We start from the raw sequence: 24354 nt of genomic DNA, 5'->3' as shown, positions 1-24354 counted from the left end.
TATAATATTTATTATATGTAATTCCTATGAGATGAACTTGTAAGTGGTACTTGGATGCTTTGGTTGGATTAGGGGTGGTACTTAGTCCAAAAAGTTTGAGAACCACTGACCTAAGCTATTGCATAGTGCTGGATGTAACCTCCAAAAATCAGATGTTGCTGCTTTCCACAAAAATAGCATTAATTTGCTTTATTGTATTTTTAAGAAGAAATAACTTTTAACCAATTCACTTACTAATCACTGAAGAAAGGGTTATAAAATATTATTGAAATCTGTGACAGATTTCTGGGTGACCTATGGAACTGAACTACACTGCTCTTTGTTCGCTTTCTTGTTGTGAGTTAGACGTGAGACAGCTCTTTTATGAGAGCAAGCAGGCAGCAAACCTGTTGTATGACTCTATCCATGAAGATCTGTATTTTGGAAGGTATGTATTTAGGCAAAACAATGTTTCACAGCAGAACTTTTGTGATGTTTGTAATGTACAAAGACATTCATTCTAAATATGTATGTCCTTAACACAGCATTTATTTTAATTTAGGAGGCTGTTCATGTTGTTCCAGAGGTATAAAAGCACATAGAAATGGACTGTGCTTTTATCAGATTTGCTTTCAGAGAGAACAGTGGTGTTTTGTGTTCAGTTTTTCACAAGCTCTTTTGTAATAAAACTAATTTAAAACTTAACTGAACCACAACTTAGAATAGAAGATCAAAAGCTAGTGAGTTCATACTTAAGGTGTCCTTCAAAAATATCCAAAAACATCCTGAGAGGCATTTCAGATACATCTGTATGACTGTATGACTACCTTACCTAAATCAACACCAATTAAATCTGTATCAAATGAATATACATAGTTTTAATTCATTCTTAAATTTAATTTCTTTTAATAATCTTTAGATCAGATCAGAATGATTAATCTTTGAAATATCAAAAAGGCCATTACATATCACAAATCAAATCAATTACCCTCCTTTTTTCAGTTAAGCTTTATTTGTCACTCAAAATGTCACTTTATGTGAAACTAAACTGTGGGCATTCTTATTTAAAAAAAGCCCCAGGTAAAAGAACACAATAATGAAGGTGTTGAAAACAAGTATATCTAGTTTTTAGACTGTCAACAGGTACAAAACAAGGTGTTTTAGAGCAACATTTTCATGTTAATGAAATGAGAACTATATCACCACAAGGTGGCAGAAATGAACAAGTGATGGACTTTTTACCATGAAACCTTGAGAGTGCATTTGATCAATAGTACATGAAGTGCTTTTACTCACATAAACCTAATTCAGATGCATCCTATTTAATGATAATGTTGACATTTAAAAAAATATCTTGTAATTGCTAGAAAATGTTTGTGTATAGCTACGTAAATTTAATTACATTTTATTGAATGAAAGTGCATGAAGACTAAAGACTCTTAAGTGAAGACACAGTTTGTTCTCTCTGAAGGCTTAACTTAGTATAGTGCTATATATGCTGGGGTCAATAAGAATAATATACAGTAAATCCATTAGACAGATGTCTTATTAACCTAATGCAAACATTTTTGTTTTGTTTAGTTCTTCATTCCACGACACTGTCATTATACCCATAGTTTCAATGATGTACCTTTTTTTGTAAGGCAGTTGCTTTAAACACTGGAACATTATATTCTTTTTTAAAACATGTTCTCCTCTACATCAATTATATCCTGCTACATTCGATTACAAATGTACACATTCTGCATGTCAGGTAGAAGCATTGAATCCATTTCTCCTCTAATTGCTGCACAATCCTCAGTATTAGGTGTCCATGAAGGCACACTTGGTGGCACTGCTGACACAGAAACCCAGCCGGGCCCCTCTGCCACAGACATTGGAGAAATTGTTTGAATGAAATCTAGTGTCGTAAGTGTATCTTGAAACTTGTTGTATCACAAACACCAATATTTCTATGAATGTTTAATCGGAATTCCCACCATGATCATTTTTCACAATTAGCATTTTTTCATTTAGACTGTAATATCAGCAATATTTTAGCTGATAAATATTAGCAGGAGGTAGACCTATTCTGAGAATCACTCCACATTATTTGTTATAGTTTTATTTTGAGTTTTATTTTGTGTGACATCAACAGGTATGTCATTGCTTTAAAAAAAGTATTTGATATATTTAGTTTATTCAGATTTGCAATTCTACTAATAAATGGAATTGTTTTATATCTTTATTTAATCAGAAATGTAACTTAACATATTTTAAGTTCTAAACAATGGCAAAATAAAAAATAATGTTTTCTAATGAAAATAACATTAACAACAGCAAGTAATTCACAGTAGAATAAAGTAGCTAAATGGTTCCAATTTATATTTACAAATTTGCTATAAAACAACATAAGGTCTACATCCTAGATAAAACTTGTTTGTTGTGTAAAAAACATCAACAGCCTCTTCCGGCTGTTCTTGAGAAATCAGCAGATGCCTGCTTGAGGAGAGAAAGAGAGCCGAGGCAGCAGCTCTCCTGGTGATTAGATGTTCTGCACCGAGAGCTGTTGGGCTGATTGAGCAGCTGGCTTGCAGAGCAGTCTGGCTGGGAGGTGAGCAGCACACACAGCTCCACACTGCAGACTGGCAGGAGGTTGCATGGCACTTCAGACAATACTGATTGTTTCTCTCATTTTGGTGAGTAAAACAATTGCAGTAATCAAGCTGTTTTGTAACACTGTATATTTTTGTACTTGAAAAATATAATTTATATTTAGTGAAACATTTAAAAAACATTAGCTTAAATATTCAAGTTTTTACTTTGGTGAGTTATACTGGAAGGTCCCAGGTAATTATGAAAGTTCACCATGAATTTTAAGTTGGATAAGTAATTCTATTATTGTCATTAATTTAACAATAAATCTCGTCACAGGAATTGATTTCCTCAGAAATTCTGAAACTTTCACAATGTTTTGTTTCATCACAATGCTTGGATTTTTAAGCAGCTCCACATTTCCAAATAGAACAAAAATAATTAATATATAATTCAACTTGTGTTTGTAAAAGTATCATATCAAGATCTTTATTTACATAACAGAATGCGATTTTAATTTCTGAAGAACTTTCTATAGATAAGCCTCGTGGTTTCTGCTTATGTCAAAAACACTTGTGTTGGTGTGCTGCCAGACTAAGCCACCCTCATTGCAAGTATACAGCACATACAAATACTCACCTTCACAAACCAGAATTCTGCTCTACGAATGAAACCACATTGTGTAATAAAAATGTTATGTTTGTTCTGTTAAAACATGAAAATAAATCCTATTTTACTGAAACAAACCCGTAACTCTGTTCAAGACATTTGAAATGATAGGGAATGGTTAATGAAATAGCAATAAACTAGAAGAATAGGAATGCAAATAAAATTAATCAGGTAGACCAAATTACAAAACTAAAATGTTCATACATCAAGAATCATCTAAATCATTTGTTATTTTATTTTGCAAGATTTGTTCTACCAGAGTCACTCTGAAGTAAACACCTTGGGTCCTTCATTAAATTAGTTTAGTTTTCTGTTAATGTGTTATGGAATTAGTAGTTAAATCAATATATATTTAAACATATTTAATGTGTTGACTAGCTCTAGAAAAACATTTACAACCTTTAAAAAAATAGACCAATATGGCTTTTGAAGTGAAGACAAAGATTCTAATAGAATAAAATACTGTTTAAAATGTGTTACATGATGTACAATGTACAAGCTGTGCCTGTGAACATCCTAAAAACCAAGAACACAAAAAATGTCATTTTTTATATTTAATGATAGTTATAATTAGTTACAATATATTTTTTATTTTTCTTACTTCATAATAATTTTTTATATGTTTTTAAGTGGGTATTTATTCTTAATTTAGTTTGAAAGTGTTCATTTGCAATTACTAACAAAAACATTGGATTTGAACATTTACTTTAAAGGACCTTTTAAATGCAGATTTTGCTTTCAAAAACTGTAATTTGGCTTGTATTTAAGCAAGAAAAAACCTTTTATAGCAATTTGCACTCAAGAGAAAATTCTTTGTAGAAACTTGATGCACTGAGTGTCATTGTGAATTTTCTGTTTCTCCTAGACTGCTGACTGCTGGCATGATCTGGATAATACAGAGTATGACTGCTGGCCGATTGTGCAGCCTAATGATTTTAATATGATTGACTGTGGAGGTAAGTCAACACAATGAGGACTAATATGTGGTCATTGGGTTATGAAAGGGACTACAATGTTGCACCTTTGGCTATATACTAGCATTACGTTTGTTTTGCATAAAACAGAACAATCCTGTGATTGTATACCAACATTTCAATCACTAATTTAGATTAAGAAATGTAACAATAATAATATTTTAACATAATTACATCATGTTGTTCTGATCTAATATTGAGCAAACGGCTATGTTAAATGCTATTAATCCATCTAGAAATACTTGATTAACATAAAATTCAGAGAAAAAATCAAATAACTCCTGCTAAAAGCTACAAGGAGCTAACAGAGATATATGTGCAAACTGTAAATTGTATATTCAGTTTATAACAAATTCTGTTAGATTGTTTAAGCAATGTATAAAGTACTTTCTGAATGAGGATAACACTGTTTTGTCTTTTTTTTGTCTTGATTTTGTCTTTTCTTCAGGGCTTGAAATGTCCTGGGTCAAGCGCCCTCCAGAGAAAGTAACAAGTGGTGAGGAGTTCAATGTCACATACTCTGTGATCGCACCAGACTTGTTCTATGAGTATGCAGTTCATAATAAGATTCTGAGATTCAGGTATGCAGCAGCTATGTTCCTCCTTGGTGAATAGTTCTGTATACGTGTGGTGCTCAGCTAAATGGTCAAACAAATCATGATTATTTTTTCTACACACTACAGTATGTCAGTTCACATATTTCTGTATGTGATTAATCCTGATTTATGTATTATCTTTAATACAAGATATTGTATTAACATACAGTAGTATGTTTAAAATCTAATTACAATTTGTAACATAAAAATCTGAGATATACCCTTTAATTTTACAATGAAAACTGCAGTGGATAATAATGAGCAATGCCTTCAATTCTTTTTATTGCTTATGAACCTTATTAACTTAACACTGTACTGAAGGGGAGAATGTTAGAGATGTTCAAGAAGTCAAGTTTTTCTCTTCTAGGCCCTTAATGCATCAAAAGCTTCAGTTAATTCTCTGTGTCGGTTTCAATTGAGACATTTACATGTTGAAGGCCACCAGCAGGACAAACGGATGCTTGAGTTTACCCTTTGAGAATATCTGTGTTATATTCCCTCACAGCAATGCTTCTGAAGCCAAGAGGTTCTGTCATGAGCATGAGTGCCCTGAGAACTGGAATAGCGCCAATGAAAACAACTGCTGTGTCTACCACGCCAACATCCACTCCTGCCCCCTCGCGTTCATGGTTGGTGTTTTAGGACACTGTACTTATATTTATTTCTGTTGTGCTATAGAAAAAAAACTATGCAACCCCACCCCCCAAAAAAACCCTCCTTAAAAATATAAGGAAGTTTACAAACAAAAGGAGGCCGTTTGGCCTGTATACTGAAGCTCGTTTGTTAGTATCTAAACTCTTCCAGGTGTTTCTTGGAAGAAGCCAGGCTACTAGCTGTGGCAGCATGGCTTGGCAGCTCATTCCAGACTTTCACATCCCTATGTGGAAACAAGTTCCCCCTGTTCACTAGAAAGAAGCGCACTTTACTCTAGTTTTCACTTTACTTTTAAACTGTATCAGGGCTTTCAAACACAGTTCTGTTTTCAATAGGGCTGTGACAGTCTGCAACAAACTATCCAGCCATGTAGTAGAAGCCAATACCCTGGTTTCATTCAAGAAATAGCTGTATGAGATCCACTGATAAATGTGCTGCAGGCAACATAACATACAGTAGCTAGACGGGCTGAATTACATGCTTGCATTTGTAACTTTGTGAGTGTTGTCCCTGTGTTCACTGTGTGTTTCCTGTGGTTCTTCCCACATGCCAAAGACATACTGGTATGTTACCTGTTTTCTGGGAAATTGGAGTTGCTGTATCGTATGTGGCTGTTTGTGTCTCTGTCTGTCTGCCCAGCAATGGACTGACATGCCATCAAGGGTGTATCCTGTCTTGCACCAGTTACTTGTCAGGACGGACTCTGGCTCCCACTTGACTCTGAACTGGATAAAGAGACTAAAAAATGAATGGATGTTCTTTGGTTTTGTTCCAGCTGAAGTTCTCTGCCCTGGAGATTATTCCTTAAAATGCAAGTCGTTCCTGTGACAGAACCTTTCATTTGCAGGCCAGAGGGAAATTGTTAATTGTTAAATTGCATTTAACTAATTAATCAACTAAACCATAGGTGTAGAATCACTTGGGTGTCCTCAGAGACTGTGTGTCGACAGGAATCTGCTCTTACAGTGCTCATGATGGATGGTAACTAGCCGTTCTGTTTTTTAATTTAATAGTAGCAATTTTTTAAATAATAATTATAGGCTTCAATCTAGTTTTATTTTTGAATTGGCAGTCTTTATTGAGACATATCTATTGTCTTCTAGCAATAAAACTATGGAAACCCATGACTTTAAGCAAGTTAACTGAAAGCTGATGCATCACAAAAGCCAAAGACTATTGGACAACCAATCAATCTCCAAGATTTGCGTTTGAGACTATTAGAGTTTGACATTTGTGAATTTTGTTTCAGAGACAGAGTGGAATCTGTGGCCCATGGATTCCAGATGATGGAAAGATTGTGACACACACAGTTTCTCAGGCAGGCAAGATGACCCAGCTGTACTGGACCTCAAAGGTATCATCTAGTCCTCTAAATGCACAGTACATTTGCTAGCATGTAAATTTCATTATATGTACTTGCATATTTGTGTCAAAGTAATGTCATGGTTTTATAAATTCCTAACTGAAGAGTAAAGTGTCTGCATGGTCTTCATTGGGTTTTATCCATGTGTCTGCATCATCCATGTGTTTGCAGGTGGTGCTGGTTCATGTGGGGGTCACCTCAATGATTGCACATATCAAAGTGGGACAGATGCACGCTGCTCTGGAAGCCAAGACTTTAGTAGTCAGTGCCCAAGGTTACCAGATTTATGTCTTCTAATTGTTCATTTACAGTGTCCGTTTTCATTGCAGAAAACAATAGGTGGTCTGTGATATGTCCAGAAAATAATCTTTTGCTATTAGGTTAGTTTGACTGCTTTGTGGTCTCCCTGTCAGTGTGTGGAGATGGGGAGTGTGAGTCAGAGGAGAGCTGCTTAACCTGCCCAGCAGACTGTGGTTCTTGTCCCATGTCTCTCGCTATCAAGATTGCCATTGGATTGCCAGTAGCTCTGTTTTGCAGTGGATTTATCTTAACCATAGTGGTGAGTGAGTACTGTCATATTTGACTTGTTCATTGCATTGTGTCCAAATAAATTATGTTTTCTTTTGAAAAAGAAATGAAATTGATTTAACAATTAATTATGGCAATAATTATGGTCATTGAGTTACACTGGACATTTAAGCTAAAGTATATGCTATATATATAAACTCTATTAATACTGTTTAAATATACTTGGATCAGTGTACTGCATGTTTTTTATACTTTTGGTTCTCACTGTGTGACATCTACACTTACTGCATATATGGCACCTGTGGTTATGCGCAAAACAGCATTAGAATGAGATGAGAGGAGGACAGTTGGCAAACCTAGCCCTAACAAACCTAGTAGTAGCTTATTGATTCAGGGGTCTATTCAGCTGTTTCTTTAAAGTAGCCAGCATCTTTAGCCTAGTTACTGCCTATGCGCTTCTTATTGTATTTGTAAGTATTTTTAAAAGTTTGTTACTCACAGCAAAACAACTACCACAATTCAGTGTCATTGAATACTAGCCTCAATACTGCTAAGTGTCAACAGTTAAGCACCATCGACACCACTTTCTTTGCCTGACAACCCAACATTTTTTTAATTGACATAGCAATGCTTAAGGCACTCTTCCCAAAAAAGTTACCATCCCTGTTAGCGGATAATGTTAATATATGTTAAATGCAGTCTCTATGAAGCTGGTAGGCTGGCTGCGATTCAAACAGATCATGGCCATTTAACTTTATTGAAAGTCCCTCTGATGGCACACCTGTGTTTCTACAAAAAAATGTTGAATCTATATTGATATTGTTCTTGTATTGCTAATAAACCAGACATTTTAACCAATTTATATTTCAGTGGCTTCAGTACCAAAAACAGAAGATGTTTTGGGATGAAAGCTGGATCATTAATTATAAAGACATCACTTTTGGTAATTTAATTTAATTTTTTTTAGAACAGGCAAAATCAGTTCTGTGATTCCATAAGACCTTTTTTATTCAGGGGCTGTTATTAAGAAACACTGTTTTTTAGGCCAGCTATGTTATATGGGATTCTGCAGTGCCACAAGTTTACAGCAAGAGACAAGCTACTCCGATGCAAGCAGGATGACAGATCTTACTGGGAACTCTGTAGTAGACTCTGCCCTGAAACACAGCATTATTCAAGCTGGCATCTAGTAAGTGCTTTAGAACAACAAAACTCTGAGCCATCTGTTATATGTTTGGTTGTGCTTTGTGATTTCTTCTTGTCTGAACAGTCACATGATAAGGCAGAACCAAAGGAATTATGAACCTTCTGTGATTTGAAACCCATCTTGTGTGCTAATTTGCAGTGATGGAAGAACAGTAGCAGTGAAACACATACAGAAAAAACACTTCACACTCTCAAAAACAATAAGGAAAGAAGTAAAGGAAGTACGGTAAGTAACAGCTTTTTTCCCCTATACTTTTCCATGGATTTTGATCATTGTCTTTGCCAAATGTTACAGAAATTATCTTCTGTGATAAATCAGAATCTGCAGACCTGCAGAAAATGAATTCAAAGGGTAGTTTTATTCTAACTTTTTACTGCTTTGTTCAGAAAATCCATTTCTGGTGGACAGAAGACAGCCATTCCAAACTGATAACTGTTTGTCACCCAACAGGGAGTTGGATCACCCTAATCTGTGTAAATTTATTGGTGGATCCATTGAAGTCCCGAACATCACCATTGTCACAGAATACTGTCCAAAGGGAAGCCTTGCTGAAGTTCTTTTGAATGAAGATATTCCAATTAACTGGGGTTTTCGGTAAAATCATTTTTTTTTCTCCAAATTAACATTTCTTAAAAGATTAATATGTCATGTAGGTGCCATGTTTATGTTGATAACTGATCACGATAATATCTGTTATGGAGCAGTAAGGAAAACTGGTCAATAATCTATAGCATCAGTTAGAATTTTGTGTGTGTACTCATGCAGTATAGAACTATGGAAATATTTTTCAAACCAGCATAAAAATCAAACAATATGCTTATGCACATTTTTGCTTGATTCATAGAGGAGTCTCCTAAAATCTATGACAAGTTTAACTGAATTTTGTCAATTAAACTGTTATTGATGGGATTCTTCTCAAAAACAACAAAGACTTTATAGACTAAGTATCAGTATTGATTTCCCTTTGCTAACTTTTTGGTCTTTTCTACACAGATTGTCATTTGCAACTGACATTGCACGTGGAATGGCTTATCTCCACCAGCACAAGATGTTTCATGGAAGACTTCACTCCAAAAACTGTGTCATAGATGATCGATGGGTCTGCAAGATTTCAGGTGACCTGTACAAACCCACATTTTACAACATAGTCCCCCAGTCCCCACTAATCAGACAGGTTCACCCCCTATTCTCCTTGCTGCACAAACCTGTTTAAATAAATATCTAATTTTTACCAGAGCCCTGCTCCATCAGTTTTTTTAAATATGGCACAGTACAGTATATAGTGCTATATATTTGGGGAAAAAATGCTACATTCCAAACAAATCAATAAAATAAATGCAGGATTATCCAAGAATTAAGCAACCTCACTATCAATAAAAATACATTATCCTTTTATAGGCTTTTAATATTTACAGTGATTTGATTTTTTAATTAAGCTTCTAAGTTTACTTACTCTCTTCTTTGATGCCTAAATACAGTAGCAACATAAAAGCAAGCACAGGTTTTAATGCACTTTTTTCCCCAATACACTCTTGTAGACTATGGGCTTGCAGCCTACAGAAAGAAGGACTTTGAGATGAACAGTAATGGATTCCATTGTGAAAACTTATCTCGCATCTACTGTGCTCCTGAGATTCTTCTGGGCACCAGCTTTAATGTTACTCCTGCAGCTGACGTATACAGGTATCAGAGCACACAGGCCTATTAATAAAATATTATATTTTATACATTTGATTTTTATAAAATATGATTATTAATAATAATAATAAACTTTATTTGATATAGCGCCTTTAAAGGTGGCTTCTCAAATCGCTTTACAGGATGACAACAACAATAAATAAGAAGAATACACAAGATAAAACACAATTACAATATATAGAGGAGACCGTGGATGGTGGTACTAGGAAAAGCAGAGGGGTGAAGAGTGGAACCAGTTAAGTAAAGGCTTTTCTGAAGAAGAGGGTTTTGAGTCTGGATTTGAAGGAGTTTAGAGAAGGTGACTCTCTGATATCCTTAGGGAGAGTTCCAAAGCTTGGGGGTATAACAGGAGAAGGCCCTGTCACCAATATAATGTAGATGGGCTTGGGGGACAGTAAGCAGAGCAGAATTAGAAGAGCAAAGGTTGCGAGGTGGGGAGTAGGGCAATAATAGTTCAGACAGGTACTGAGGTGCCAAGCTATGCAGAGCCTTATAGTTGAGCATGAGGATTTTAAAGTTTACACGGAATTTGACCAGAAGCCATTGCAAGGACTCCAGGATAGGAGTGATGTGATCACTTGCACTAGACCTGGTCAGGATTCTGGCTGCTGAATTTTGGACATACTGCAGTTTATTTGGAGTAGATTTAGATACCTCAGCGAGTAGAGCATTACAGTAGTCAATTCGAGAGAATACAAATGTGTTGATCAGCTTTTAAGCCACAGTTAAAGATAGCATAGGGTGTAGTCTAGCAATATTTCTAAGGTGAAAAAAAGATGCTTTGAAATTATGCTGCACATGGGGGTCGAATGTTAAGCCAGAATTGAATATAACCCCAAGGTTTTTCAATTTTGATTGAAGCTCAGGTACAGAACCATCTACAGATAGGGTTACAGGACTGGCTTTACGAAGTTGATGGGGGTGCCAATGATGATGTTAAGTTAAGATGAAGGAAGTTTTGAGTCTTCCAAATTGTTATGTCAGAGATGCAATAAGATAGAATAGAGACAGCCACATCAGTGTCATGTTTGGTATGGATGTATATTTGAGTATTATCAGCGTAAAAATGAAAGCTGAGGCCATGTGATCTTAAAAGCTGACCAAGTGGGAACATGTAAATGCTGAAGAGCAAGGGGCCCAGTATTGAGCCCTGAGGAACACCAGACTTAACAAGACCAATTTCAGACCTGTACCCACTAAGAGAGACAAAGTGACAGCGATCAGTGAGGTAAGATTTGAACCATTTGAGAGCAGTGTCAGAAACTCCAAACACAGTCTCATGACGAGAAAGTAAGATGTTATGGTCAACAGTGTCAAAAGCAGCACTGAGATCAAGGAGGATGAGCATAGAAAGAGAACCAGAATCAGAAGCTATTAGAAGATCGTTAGTGACTTTGACCAGGGCAGTTTCTGTGCTGTGAAGTTGACGGAAGCCAGATTGGAGGGGTTCGAAAAGGTTGTTTATCATGAGGTGGTTATGTAACTGAAGTGTAACAGCACGTTCTAGAATTTTAGTTGGAAAGGGTAAGTTGGAGATGGGGCGAAAATTGTTAAGATTGTCGAGAGCCATGTTAGGCTTTTTTGGCACGGGGGTAACGGCAGCAGTTTTGAGGACCGTTGGTACAATGCCAGTGCTCATGGATTCATGTATAATATTGAGGACAATGGGACAGAGAGAAGAGAAACAGGACTGAAATAAAGTGGTGGGAATGGGATCTAAAATAGAAGTGGTGGGTTTCATGTGTGTAACTAGTTTATTGAGGGATGCTGAGTCAAGAAGAGAGAAGCTAGAGAGAAGGGAAACAGAGAAGTTGGATGAGGAAGGAGGAGGTAAACAAAGCTGGTACTATAGGTGTTGATGGAGCAGTAAGTAGAGCTCTTCCATTTGGATCCAAATTTCTAATTCAGTGCACTATTGGTGCACTGAGCTGTAGGAAGCACCATCCATCAGATGAGAAGTGAAACCAATCTGACCAATTTGGATATTAAAGTTTCCATGGCTCTGTTTGAAAGAGCAGCGGTGTTAGCATTTCAGTTATGGCAAAATGCTACTCTGGCCTCCCTAAAGGTACCCTCTTACCTCAATCGCTGAAGCAATTTCTCACACCTCAGCTCACTGTGTAGTGGAGCTGCTAGTATAGATGTTGCATGTCACCCTGGTCTATGTCTCACTGTGGTGGTTGAGGAAGTGGTTACCTTCCTACATGTGAGCTGCTTTAGAATCATTGGGAAAAACTAAGGTTGCTGCTGGAAGAGGTGTTAGTGGGGCCAGCAGGGTGCGCTCACCCTGCGGCTCATGTGGGTCCTAATGCCCCAGTGTAGTGACGGGGACACTATACTGTAAACAGGCGCCGTCCTTCGGATGAGACGTAAAACCGAGGTCCTGACTCTCTGTGGTCATTAAAAATCCCAGGGTGTTTCTCGAAAAGAGTAGGGGTGTACCCCGGCGTCCTGGCCAAATTTCCCATCGGCCTTTATCAATCATGGCCTCCTAACAATCCCTCTCTATAAATTGGCTTCATTACTCTGCTCTCCTCCCCACTGATCGCTGATGTGTGGTGAGCGTTCTGGCGAACTATGGCTGCCGTCGCATCATCCAGGTGGATGCTGCACATTAGTGGTGGTGGAGGGGAGTCCCCATTACCTGTAAAGCGCTTTGAGTGGAGTGTCCAGAAAAGCGCTATATAAGTGTAAGCAATTATTATTATTATTATTATTATTATTATTATTATTATTATTATTATTATTATTATTATTATTTGGTATGGAAAACACTACATACAGTGTATGCAGTAATAATCATGTTTATTGCCTCTTCTACTTATTGTATTCATTACGTTTTGAGCATGAGCTCTTTCCCACTTCTTACCATAAATCAAAATATCAGAGTATGTGAATATCACACTGTTTTCACTAACTGTTATTAAACAATTCATATTTCTGAAAATAATAACATTCAAAATACATGACAGTACAATTTGATATTGTTACAAATTGGATGTACAGTAACAGAGAATTACAGAAGATACAGGGCAGGATAATCAATTAAATAAATAATCATAAACCCCAAATCCCCAAATTAATAATTCAATCCCAAATTGAATACTTGCTACCAAGTATTTAAATCCTATATAGCACTTACACAGGCCGACAAGAGAGATAACCCTGCCTACTTAACTAGACATAATGTGACCTACAGTTAAATCACCCTTTCTAGAAATCTGGATGCTACAAAGCGAATAGAAAATGTATCTTCTTATTCTAAAAATGTATTCACTTACCTGAAGAGACCATTTCTAACCTAGGGACTATCTATATAAGAAATCAGAGTTGCCTAAAAACAACAGAATGGCCAACTCTCCTAACAAGGTGATTATTAACTCAATCTGGTTTGAAAGGCTGATTAGGACAGGAATGTCCCGGCTGGCGCTGTCTCCTCTCTCTCCTTGTGCCTTTCTGTCCATCCCCTGTTTTTTCTTCTACCTTCTTCTCTGTTTTTTATCCTCTGTTCCTGGACTGATGATGACTCTTTTTAATTTACTAAGAACTTAATTAACAAAGGTAAACCAGACAATTTATTTCATCGGTGTGTCTCAGACCCAGTACAGTACCCAGTAGTTTCTACTGTATCTTTGAACCACCAAAAACTGCAAATGTTGACACTATTTACATATTGACCACTCCCCATCTAACTTTAACAATATGTTTAATAATGGATCTGTGAATTGATACCATACCTCCATTTTATAGTTTTACCTGTAAACATTACATGTGGACACTGTGATTTTTTCACCCTGCAATTCTGTTTTCAGCTATTCTATGGTACTGGTTGACATTGCAACCCGAAGCGATCTTAATTCAGTAAGTATGCATATTTATTCTTATTTGAATTGCTCTGTTCTGGGTTGTTCTCTGTATTTAAAGACACCATGACTGGTGCTATCCCACTGCAGGGAGAAATGGATCCTGGAAAACTAGATGTGATGTGGAGACCTCCCCTTCCAGAACTGAAAGCTGGGAAATCAGACAATGAGTGCCCAGACCAGGGGGATTATTGTGAGGTTGGTAGCAGTGAAATAGATAAAAGGCAGAAATATGGCATTGTCTAATGTTGCCCGAAGTGGATGCCTGAAAATTAATGCAATATATGGTTAAGCCTCTTTGACCTTGGAAGAAGTGTAAGGATATACAGAGGCTTAAATTCTATCACAGTGAGTAGTGAAGCAATTAAGAAGTCTCCGCATATCACCATGCTTAGCAATTGTATTGTAAATCTCTGCTGATTTAATGATTTGATGGTTTAACTTTACTTGCACAATTAGAAATTTAAACAATAACTATATGACTACCTTATGTTTGTAAATTAATATTTGTTGTTGTATACAGTAATTATTGTTAATATAGGAAGTTCATTAGACTGGATTTTTAAGTTTAAACTTAAACTAAACGTGAGATTTTAGTGATCTTATTTCTAACTCACAGAACTAGAGAATGCACACACCTACTAGTATTTATTTAAGCTAAGTTTTCCTTTAAAAAATAAAACCTTAATTGCCTTAATAATATAATTAATTTGAACTCTTTGTTTTCAGTTTCATAACATATTGGATAATGTCCTTTACCTCCTTGTGTTTCATAAGTAACTTAATATAAACTTTTGAGACTGAGAATAGCAAATCAAATAACCTAGCTTGATACCAGCTCAGCTAGAACAAAAACTACATCTACAGTACCAGGAGTGTCCCTGTGAGACCCTAGGGGATCCCTGTGTTTGCTGTTTTTTGTTCTGACTCAGTAGTTAATCACACTGATGCTCTCTAATGCCTTTAATTGATCTGCTTGTTTGTTTAGAATTTTGTTTACCTGTTTCTGCACTCATTCCTCAGTTGAAAATATACCAGACTTTACATATATTGATACAACAATTACAGCAAATCAAATAGTATGTGTGTCTCCTCCACTTGGTTAAGAATTTGGTGATCTTAACTCATGATGAACCAACACTGCTACGAATGACAATGTATCAGTCATTCTTATAGTGAGGATATTTTTTCTTCTGTAGAAGAAAAAATGGTTAAATATCTGATTGGAGGATATTCAGGAACTCAGGAATTGGTATTAAAATGATAGCTATTATAAATACCAATCGTTGAAGCCATATGAAAAAATCTTTATACAGAAATTTGAAATAAATTTGTCTGTGATTAAGAATTAATTTGGAATGAAACAGAAAATACTACAACATTTTAGTGTCTGTCATCTCTGCTGTTTGTAATACTTTGGGAGGATCTTCTGTGTTGTATACTTTTACAGAATAAAAAAACAGATTAATTCTGAAAGGCAATTCAAATTGTATTGCTCCACATAGGGGACTTTATTATTATAATAAAGTGATTCTGCCAAAAATGGTTTGCCGTGGTTGTGTAACTGAGAGGTATATGATATGGAGTATATCATTATAAGGATATCTACATGATATGGAACAAAAATAATTTCTGTTCATTTTATAACAAAAATATATGGGTAGTTGAAACAAACTTTGATGCTGTAACAATATTGATATTGAATTTTCTCATGTGTTTTAAACTTTTTATAGTTGATCAAAAAGTGTTGGTCCCATAACGCTGCAATGAGACCGACCTTTGAACATGTGAAGAAGATTTTGGACAAAATGAACCCTCACAAAGTCAGCCCTGTTGACATGATGATGAATCTGGTATGCAGGGGTTAATTTCTCTGTCTCTCTCTGCTTGATAACCCATCTATTACTCTTAAAGGCTTCCAGCGCTTCAGCATTCTGAATACAGATCCGACCTCCTCAGTGAACAGAATGGCTGTTGATCAATTCTGCAGGCTAGCCTCTACAATTAGAGGTTCCTTCCATGCTAAAAAGTAAATTGAAAGATGAAAAAGACTTCAGAAGCTTCATTGAAGTTCTTTAATTTACTTTTCAGTATGTAATTAACTGCTGCTTGTTCTTTTGCAACTACAGAAGGTTGTAGTTCCCATATCTTTTACTTATCCTTTATCTTTTTAAAGGTACTGTAGTCAAAGTTAAATAAGCAAGGAAAGCAGCATCATTTAACATGTATAAGGAATGTTTTCATATATTTATTTTTAGAGACAGTCTCTTTATTAATACATAAGTAAAAAAATCCATCAGATAAAGAGCTGAAGAAGTAGTGGATTTATGTTTACGCTGTGCATGTGACCTGCATTTGAATAGCTTTTCTGCTTCCACAATAGATGGAAAAATACAGCAAACACTTGGAAGCCATTGTGGCTGAAAGGACACAGGATCTCCTTCAAGAAAAACAACGGACAGACCGTTTACTTTACAGTAAGAGACTCCCAATGCCATGTTTTCCAGCTGGTATTACCATTGGTTACGTGTTAATAAGCAGATTTTAAGCCTCTGAAGAATCACTACTTAATCATTAATGTGTTTCTCTGGTTGAGATGGCTCTAGTCACCATAGTATACTGTATACACTGTGATAATCCAAGTTGTCTCCAACTCTCCAATTAGTCAGATTAACATCATTGTTAATCTTGCAAAGGGCTTTATTTTGTTCTAAAGTGCAGATCTGCCTCCAAAGGATTCTTTGAGCCTCTTGTTATGATCCTCTGTTGTTCTTTTTGTTTTTTTAAACAGTTTACTTAACATCACATATTTTTTGTTTGTTCTGTGATTGTAAGGCTGAATTTTCAGCTGCTCCTATTTGGTTTTGTACATCTGTAATGATTTGTGTTTTAATAGTCTATATTCTAAGTTTTAGAATGGGATACATAATAAACATATAAGTAAGAAAAGCTACCTCATGATTAAAATTACATGTGAAATATTAGATGACACTGTGTTATAGACTTTGACTGTTCTGTGAAGCCAGTCTGATTGTAATATAACTACTTTGGTTTTACATTTTGCAATTTATGTTATATAATGGAAAATATTTTTAAATATTGTTAATATTTTCAATTTAGTTCACACACTAAACATGATTAATGTGTCATTTAGTTTAAGATGCTTTAGTTTAGATTCTTTAAATTATTTACTGTTAAGTTTTATTTAAATGTTAAATGTTTTTTATAACAACGTTCATAGAAGTTTTGTATATGTGCTGTAAATACTCTCTACAATTAATATTCGCAGTAAAACATAAACGCTTAATCTAGACTGCAGTGATAAGAGCAATAGGTTTCAAACCATTTACAGAGGTAAAAGTTTACATAAAGAAAATAACAATTGAAATTGTATTTGTTCTTTCATTTCTTTCATTTTTTCTTACAGTTTAAATGTATCTTATATTTTATGAATCACTGTGCAATACCCAGTGCAGTTCTGAAAAATGATCTCCAGTTAAATAAATCAGTTGTTATTTCTTAGTTGTCAATATACCTGTTAATGTCGTTAGGCATGTTACCAAAACCAGTCGCTGATGATCTACGTCAAGGTCGTACAACGGAAGCACAGAGCTACTCCAGTGCCACAGTGTATTTCAGGCACGTCATCCAGGTGTTGTGGTGTGCTGTGTTGCATGCTTAGCCTGATTACTTTTGTAGCTGTAGTGGCACATCTTAATTGTTTGTGTGTTGGTAGACCTGTGCTGATGAACATAAACCTCATGCATTTTAAAATGACAATAAAAAATGTATATACAGTCTATACATTATTCATTCTGTGTTGACTATTTATTGAGTCTCTTCAAAACAATCAATCAATCATTTATGAGCAAAAGACTCAGGTCTGGATTTTGATTTCCAGTTTTGCACCATATCTTGCCTATATACTTTATCTACCTTGTAGACTTATAAAACAATAATAATGTGTTTTGTTTAATGTTTAATAATCTTGCAAGCATGTAGTTATCCCTTTCTGTGTCTCTCTAAGCTATCTGTCTTATTGCTAATTGCAGTGACATTGTGGGGTTCACTCAGCTGTCTGGATCCAGCACACCACACCAGGTTGTGGACTTTCTAAACAAACTCTACACAACATTTGATGACATCATTGATAATTATGATGTGTACAAGGTGGAGACAATAGGAGATGCATGTGAGTACTTTTTTTGTGATGTTTACAGTACCATAGCGACCAGTATGGCTTTGGTGCATTTTTTTTACATTTTACATAGCTCTCAGGAGCAGCTTTCATCCTTGTTCAAGAATATTTTGTGTATATAATACACAGTGCCATCTTATGTATTACTTTATATTTCAGGTCAGCTTGCTATGGTTTCTACTATGAAAATATTGAGATTATAATGACCACAGGCAGACTCTTTCTCAAAATTTACTCATCAACACTGCCTTTAACACATTTTAACACTTCATGGATTATTGCAGGCACTAGGCTTTAAAGCTATTTGAGCCTATATCCTTACATTCCAAAACAGTGGTCCATTTGTTCATTTGTTCTTTTTTGTGTTGTAATTTCAGAGTGTCTTCTTTAATTTGTTATTTCTTGATAAGGTAATTATTTCAGATTTTAGCTAAGCATTATTTATTTAATTAATTATGTATCAATGTTGTGAGAAAGAGAAAAATAATCTGCCCTCTTTACTTCTTGGTCATTTCGTTTTTTATAAAAAACATATTGGAAATATTTGAATAATATTTGAATAGTAAAAATCCATCCGTCCAAATTCAAGTTTCTTGTTCTGGAAAGGATCATAGCACAGTAAAACATATCTTCATTGAGTTGCATTAACATTTTTAATTCATGTGCAGTGCATTGTTGCAAAGAATATGGGAATCATTGTAGAAGTTAATCTTTTTACGTTTATTTTCTTTCAGACATGGTTGTTTCTGGAGTTCCCCAAGAGAATGGCATTAATCATGGAGGTGAAATTGCTAGTATGGCACTTGACTTGCTGAATGTTTGCCATACCTTTAAAATTCCACACAAACCATCTGTGCAGCTGAGGATAAGAGCTGGCATTCACTCAGGTACCTCCTGTAAATACTATTGACCTGTGTGCGTGCTTATCGTGCATCTTTGTAATAACATAGCTGAAACCTGGGAATCATTATCAAGGTATCTTTCCAACTATGTATTGCAGCTGTTTACAAACTACTGCAATGTTACTGATTTTAGGTTTGAATGTGATTTTATGTCAAGTATTTTGTAAGTCTAAAAATATTTAATCATTTTTATAGCTGACTATTTAAGTATTTTCATTCCTTATCAATCTTAGTAATCCTTTCAAGTTGCACCACGTAAAAGTATTGCTTATATTGTAAGGGTTGTAGAAAGTGGAAAACTGGGATTTGCTCATATCTGTCTTTAAGACTACTGTATATAAACTACCATCGGTTTCTTTATCTCAAGAGTCCCATATCCCATATTTGGTCAAAAGGAACTAACCAACTCCAGCTTTCAGGGGAGCTCAGGCTGAAAGAAAACATGTATTTTGTTGTGGTTAATATTTTGCCAGGACCTGTTGTGGCAGGTGTCGTTGGAACTAAAATGCCAAGATACTGTTTATTTGGTGATACGGTGAACACAGCATCACGAATGGAATCCACAAGTGAAGGTACTGAGGAAAACAACAGTATAAATCTTTAAATATTTGCGGTATAAATTAGAAGTATACAGGACAGTATAGATCTATGGCTTATGTTCTTTGGGGTGTGGTAAAACGCCATCAGATCTTTGATTTTTCTCTGTGTTGGTGGCCTAAGCTATGTATAAGGCAGAACAATTCTTATTGTTCAATATATATATTCACTATAGGCTTTTACGTAATGGGTCCTGTAACACATAGCAGTTTATAAGGCTGAAGTACTGTGAAACAGCTAGAAAGAACTCTAACAGTCATATACGAACCACTTCCTGGGGGAACAGTTGCTTTCAAATCTGATTCATAGTTGACTTTGCTGACTGATACTTCACAGCTGGAACTGTTTATGCTCTTTTGGCAATTTTATGTCTATTTAGTAGAAAATAGTCTTTTGATGGGTGCTGTACAACATTTGCACAAAACATCTGCTGATCCTGGCAAATTAGAAATAGGAAATGACTGTTTTTGTGACATTTGCTTTCTTGTATTGCTGTTTTATTTGTCATTACTGCATTGTCTGCAAATTTCTATGTAATGTCTAAGGCAAGATAAGGAACTTGAGTAGTCCACAAGGGTCTCAAAGACATATGCTTTTCATTGTACCTGTGACAATACTGCTGAACAGAACTAGTTATTTGAATAAAAAGACAAATCACCTGTTTTATGGTCAAATTGAAGAATACCTAGAAAACCTGGTAAGGCCTGGAGGAGCGAATGCCTGCTTTCATACTGTTTGTTTTCACAGCCCTGAAAATTCAGTGCAGCTTCAATGCTGCCGAACTCCTGAAGAAACTGGGGGGTTACACCTTGACCTGCCGTGGTCTGTTGCATGTGAAGGTCAGATAGATGACCAGATATTTTTACTTTTGTCTTAATATTTCCTGTCGCACTAATTATAAAATCCTAGGTAAAAGATTACACACACATTTTTATTCATGACTGCTTTACAACAAATTCAAAATGCTCTACAGCAGCAGACATTTAATGCACATGACATACAGTAAGTGAAACAAAAGAAGAAAAACACAGCAAGCTCACCTAGTAAAACTAAATTAAACATTAAAGGCTTTAAATAAAACATAGGTTTTAAAGCAAGTTTTGAACGTTTCTTTGACAAATTATGTAATGAGCAGTGAACAGTATAGATGGGATGCGGCAGAACAGAAGGCTCCATTGCTCAGTCTGTACAGTCTGGTTTATGGCAGAGAGACAAGGCCTTTTAGTCCAGTGATGGGGCCTGATAAAAAATAACACCAAGATTTTATACTTCCATCAAAGGTTTGATCTCTATGCTATAGAAATACTGAACTCACCAACTTTGCAAAGCTGGTGCAGGTGTCTAACCCAATCTTACCAGTTTAGCTTCAGAAAGTTTTATTTCCTCAGTAAAATTATATATACATAAAAATAATAAGAGACAAACACTTGTAAAATGCATAATATATGATTCATTGTGCAAGTAAATCTGGGTGCCATTATAGGAGTGAGGCCCATGTCTGCGATGGTGAGTGATCAGACAAAGAGGCAACATAAATAACTGCACTAAATATCAGCTTCATGGAAAGTTTTTATCAGAGATCATGAAGAGCAAAATTGATGTTTACAGTAGACCACCAACAAAGCACCTAATAAAATTGAAACCTAAATCGCCTATGGTTGGGTGAGACCTACTTCTTTTGTTATTGATTCAAATTGGCAAACATGGTAATCAGTATTGATGAAGACTAATAAAACTGCTGAATGTTCTTATACTAAAGTCTGAAGAGATAATTTATATACAGTAGATTGATGACCTTCTGGAATCCACAATCTGTAATCAGAACACAAAAATCTTTTTCTCTCATTTTAATTTTTAACAACAGTAAGTAGGAAAACAAGTCTTTTTCACAGGGCTGGTCCTGCACATGTGTCATGGATTATTTACTGTATAATCCTAGCAGTATCCTACTGATTAGATTAGTATTTCAGAATGATCTTGTCTTTAACAGGGTAAAGGGGAAATGACAACATGGTGGCTGGAAGGAAAGGGAAGTGTGGAAGATCTAACAGCAGAAAATAATCAGCTGTGTGGAGCTCCTGTACCTGTAAGCACCTAGCTACTCAGAAATGTATAAAGTGTCTAGTTAATCTTTAAACGGTTGCTTTAAATGGTCTTTTAAAAGTATACTTAGTAGTAGAAAGCACCGTGGAACAAATACTGTATTTTAAATATTTTAAGGCTGTATACAACCTACAGCAGTAACTGTATGTCACAATCACTTTATACTGACAGATTTTGGTATTGTAGTCAATTCCATTAATTACTATACTATTGTCCCATTTTATGTTGAATATATTTAATATCAAATATCGTGTAGTAAATTAATAATCCACTCATATTCATTTGTATTGTATAGTATAATGTTTGTCTTAACTCTTTCTCTTCAGGAGTGGTTATCAATTTTCATTAACAAGTATCTGAAAAAAACAGAACAAAAATTCCTAGCCTTGTTTCTGAGCTCAAGGACATTGTAATATTGGAAGTGAAATTAGAGAATTTTCAACATAAGTGTGTCTTTAGGAACATAACATAGACCACTTCTGTAATAATTCTAAACTAAAGATGCTGTCACTTCTCACTGTTCTCTGTACCTTTATCATTTGGCACTTGTTGTGTAATTTTCTAGAAATGCCATTAAAATAGCAACAAAAGTAAACTAAGACTGACTTTCTTGGGTACATGTACAAACCCATTCTCTTTTTTTCTTTTGATATACTAATAATATTTCTAATAACAACACCTGTACATGCACCATTATGTTTTAAAGTATGTGAACAATTACACATGCCAGTTGTTAATATACAGTACTAAGGGTGATATGAAAACAATTCTTTGAACAGGTAAAACACTAGTACAGGGCTGTAATTTCATGGGCACTTCAAGTCTTGTGAATTCTTTTTGAACGGACACTAGTTTGAGTACTAATCCTTAGCCCACATTTCATGTATTGTTTCATGATAGTTGTTGTTTCTGTGGTTTTTGAAGACACACAAATAACAACTACTGTATCATGAAGCAATATTTTTCTATGGAACAAGTAATAGGTTTATTCCATGCTGAAAAGAGAAGAAAGAAAACACTTTCTGGAGCCTTCTTCAGGTGTAATATTGTGTTTTCTTTCTTCTCTTTTCAGCATGGAATCAACCTATTACTTGTTCCTTAGCAGCCTACGCATGCTGATGCAACTACCCACCTGAAATATTTTTCTATGTTTTGCTAAACAATGCCATACTGTAGATTTATTGTAACGGACAAAAGGTAGGATGTAGTTATGTATTTACTCATAACATATCCTAATTCATGGTAATTTACAAACTATACAAAAACACAAAGTACAAGCAAAAAAGAAAAAGTAAAATTACAAATGACAAGAGACAACACATTCAGGTAGGCTAATTTTAGAAGTACAATGCATGTTTAGTGCAGAGAACAGTAAAAACAATGTCAATTGGGCACCAAACAATGTACAGTATACCTGTAGGTAGGGAGTACAGTACTGAGTAGAGTGCAATATCAGTTGTGCAAAAAGTTGATGGCTGTGATGACATTTTCCATTTAACAGATAAGCTCTGAAGAGATATCCAGATGTAGTCAAAGACTGAGCAGTTCTGATTGTAATGGATACTCCATTCCAAGACAGCAGCTCTGGAGGGAGAGAAGCTGATTCTGTAGTTAGTTTTTCAACACTAGCCTTGATATAATACTGTATACTACCTAATCCCGGCTGCATCAAGATCTACCATATCATCCTGGTGTGTATTTAAACTAAACTCAATTTTTAGTTCAATCATGGACATTAGGTGGTAACTGCTGCCCTCTAAGTCAGACTTTGAAGATACAACCTAGAATGACAATGCTGTTGTCAGCTTGAGTTTCCTGGAACATTAAATATAATCTATTCTTTGAATAGTATTTTTAATAAAGAAATCCATTGTTGCATATCTACTTTACATGAAAGCTAACTTTCAAAACTAGAAACTGCTCTATCCACAAAAACAAGGCCCTTCCAAAGACGATATTCCAGATCCCATCTTAAAAAATAATGGGAAATGTTTTATATAGTTAAATCACTCTCAATGTTTTTAGCAAATGTAGTAGACATACTAGAGAAGACTGGGAAAGAGAAATTTACATCCTTGATGTTCTATAACATTTGAACAAAGACAAGAAAATGTGTTTGTTGTTTTTTCCTGGTTTTGTTCTGGATCTTTCTTTCTAATGTGTTTACTAAGACATATAAAAAATCTGAAGGTTCAAACTTCAAGACCCTAGAGGTCTTAGGGGATTCAAGACCCTAACCAGACCTGTGCTGTCTATACTTTCCAAGATAATTTAAAATTATGAAAAGGCACGTCCTTTCCAGGTGGACATTCCATTCAGGGGGAGGGTTTAGCCCAAGGAAGATTATAGGTACTTTAACTCACAGAGGTCTGGAAAAAGAGAAACAGAACAGTATTTTTTTCTTTTTACATATGAATGAATTAACTTTGAAATGAACCCAATTGCTGTC

General features: G+C 35.3%; 1 protein-coding gene across 1 annotated transcript; it reads left to right on the top strand.

Moving 5' to 3' along the window:
- The first annotated feature begins 22 nt into the window (after positions 1-22).
- On the top strand, positions 23-24034 carry LOC148651678 (atrial natriuretic peptide receptor 2-like). The gene is made up of 23 exons (XM_088597633.1): positions 23-2657; positions 4088-4178; positions 4645-4777; positions 5298-5421; positions 6696-6800; positions 6981-7083; positions 7223-7368; positions 8208-8280; positions 8382-8526; positions 8683-8769; positions 8995-9138; positions 9538-9659; positions 10083-10227; positions 14055-14103; positions 14196-14303; positions 15839-15958; positions 16489-16582; positions 17657-17744; positions 18158-18297; positions 19038-19190; positions 19679-19777; positions 20550-20641; positions 21793-24034. The coding sequence occupies exons 1-23, from the start codon at positions 2619-2621 to the stop codon at positions 21898-21900; spliced, it is 2508 nt and encodes an 835-aa protein (XP_088453759.1). The 5' UTR covers positions 23-2618; the 3' UTR covers positions 21901-24034.
- The last annotated feature ends 320 nt before the right edge of the window (positions 24035-24354 follow it).

This window comes from Lepisosteus platostomus, chromosome 11, assembly GCF_059453375.1.
Source record: "Lepisosteus platostomus isolate fLepPlt1 chromosome 11, fLepPlt1.hap1, whole genome shotgun sequence".
NCBI lineage: Eukaryota > Metazoa > Chordata > Actinopteri > Semionotiformes > Lepisosteidae > Lepisosteus > Lepisosteus platostomus.
Note: the sequence above shows the minus strand (reverse complement) of the source record. Positions and strands in the feature narration are given on the sequence as shown.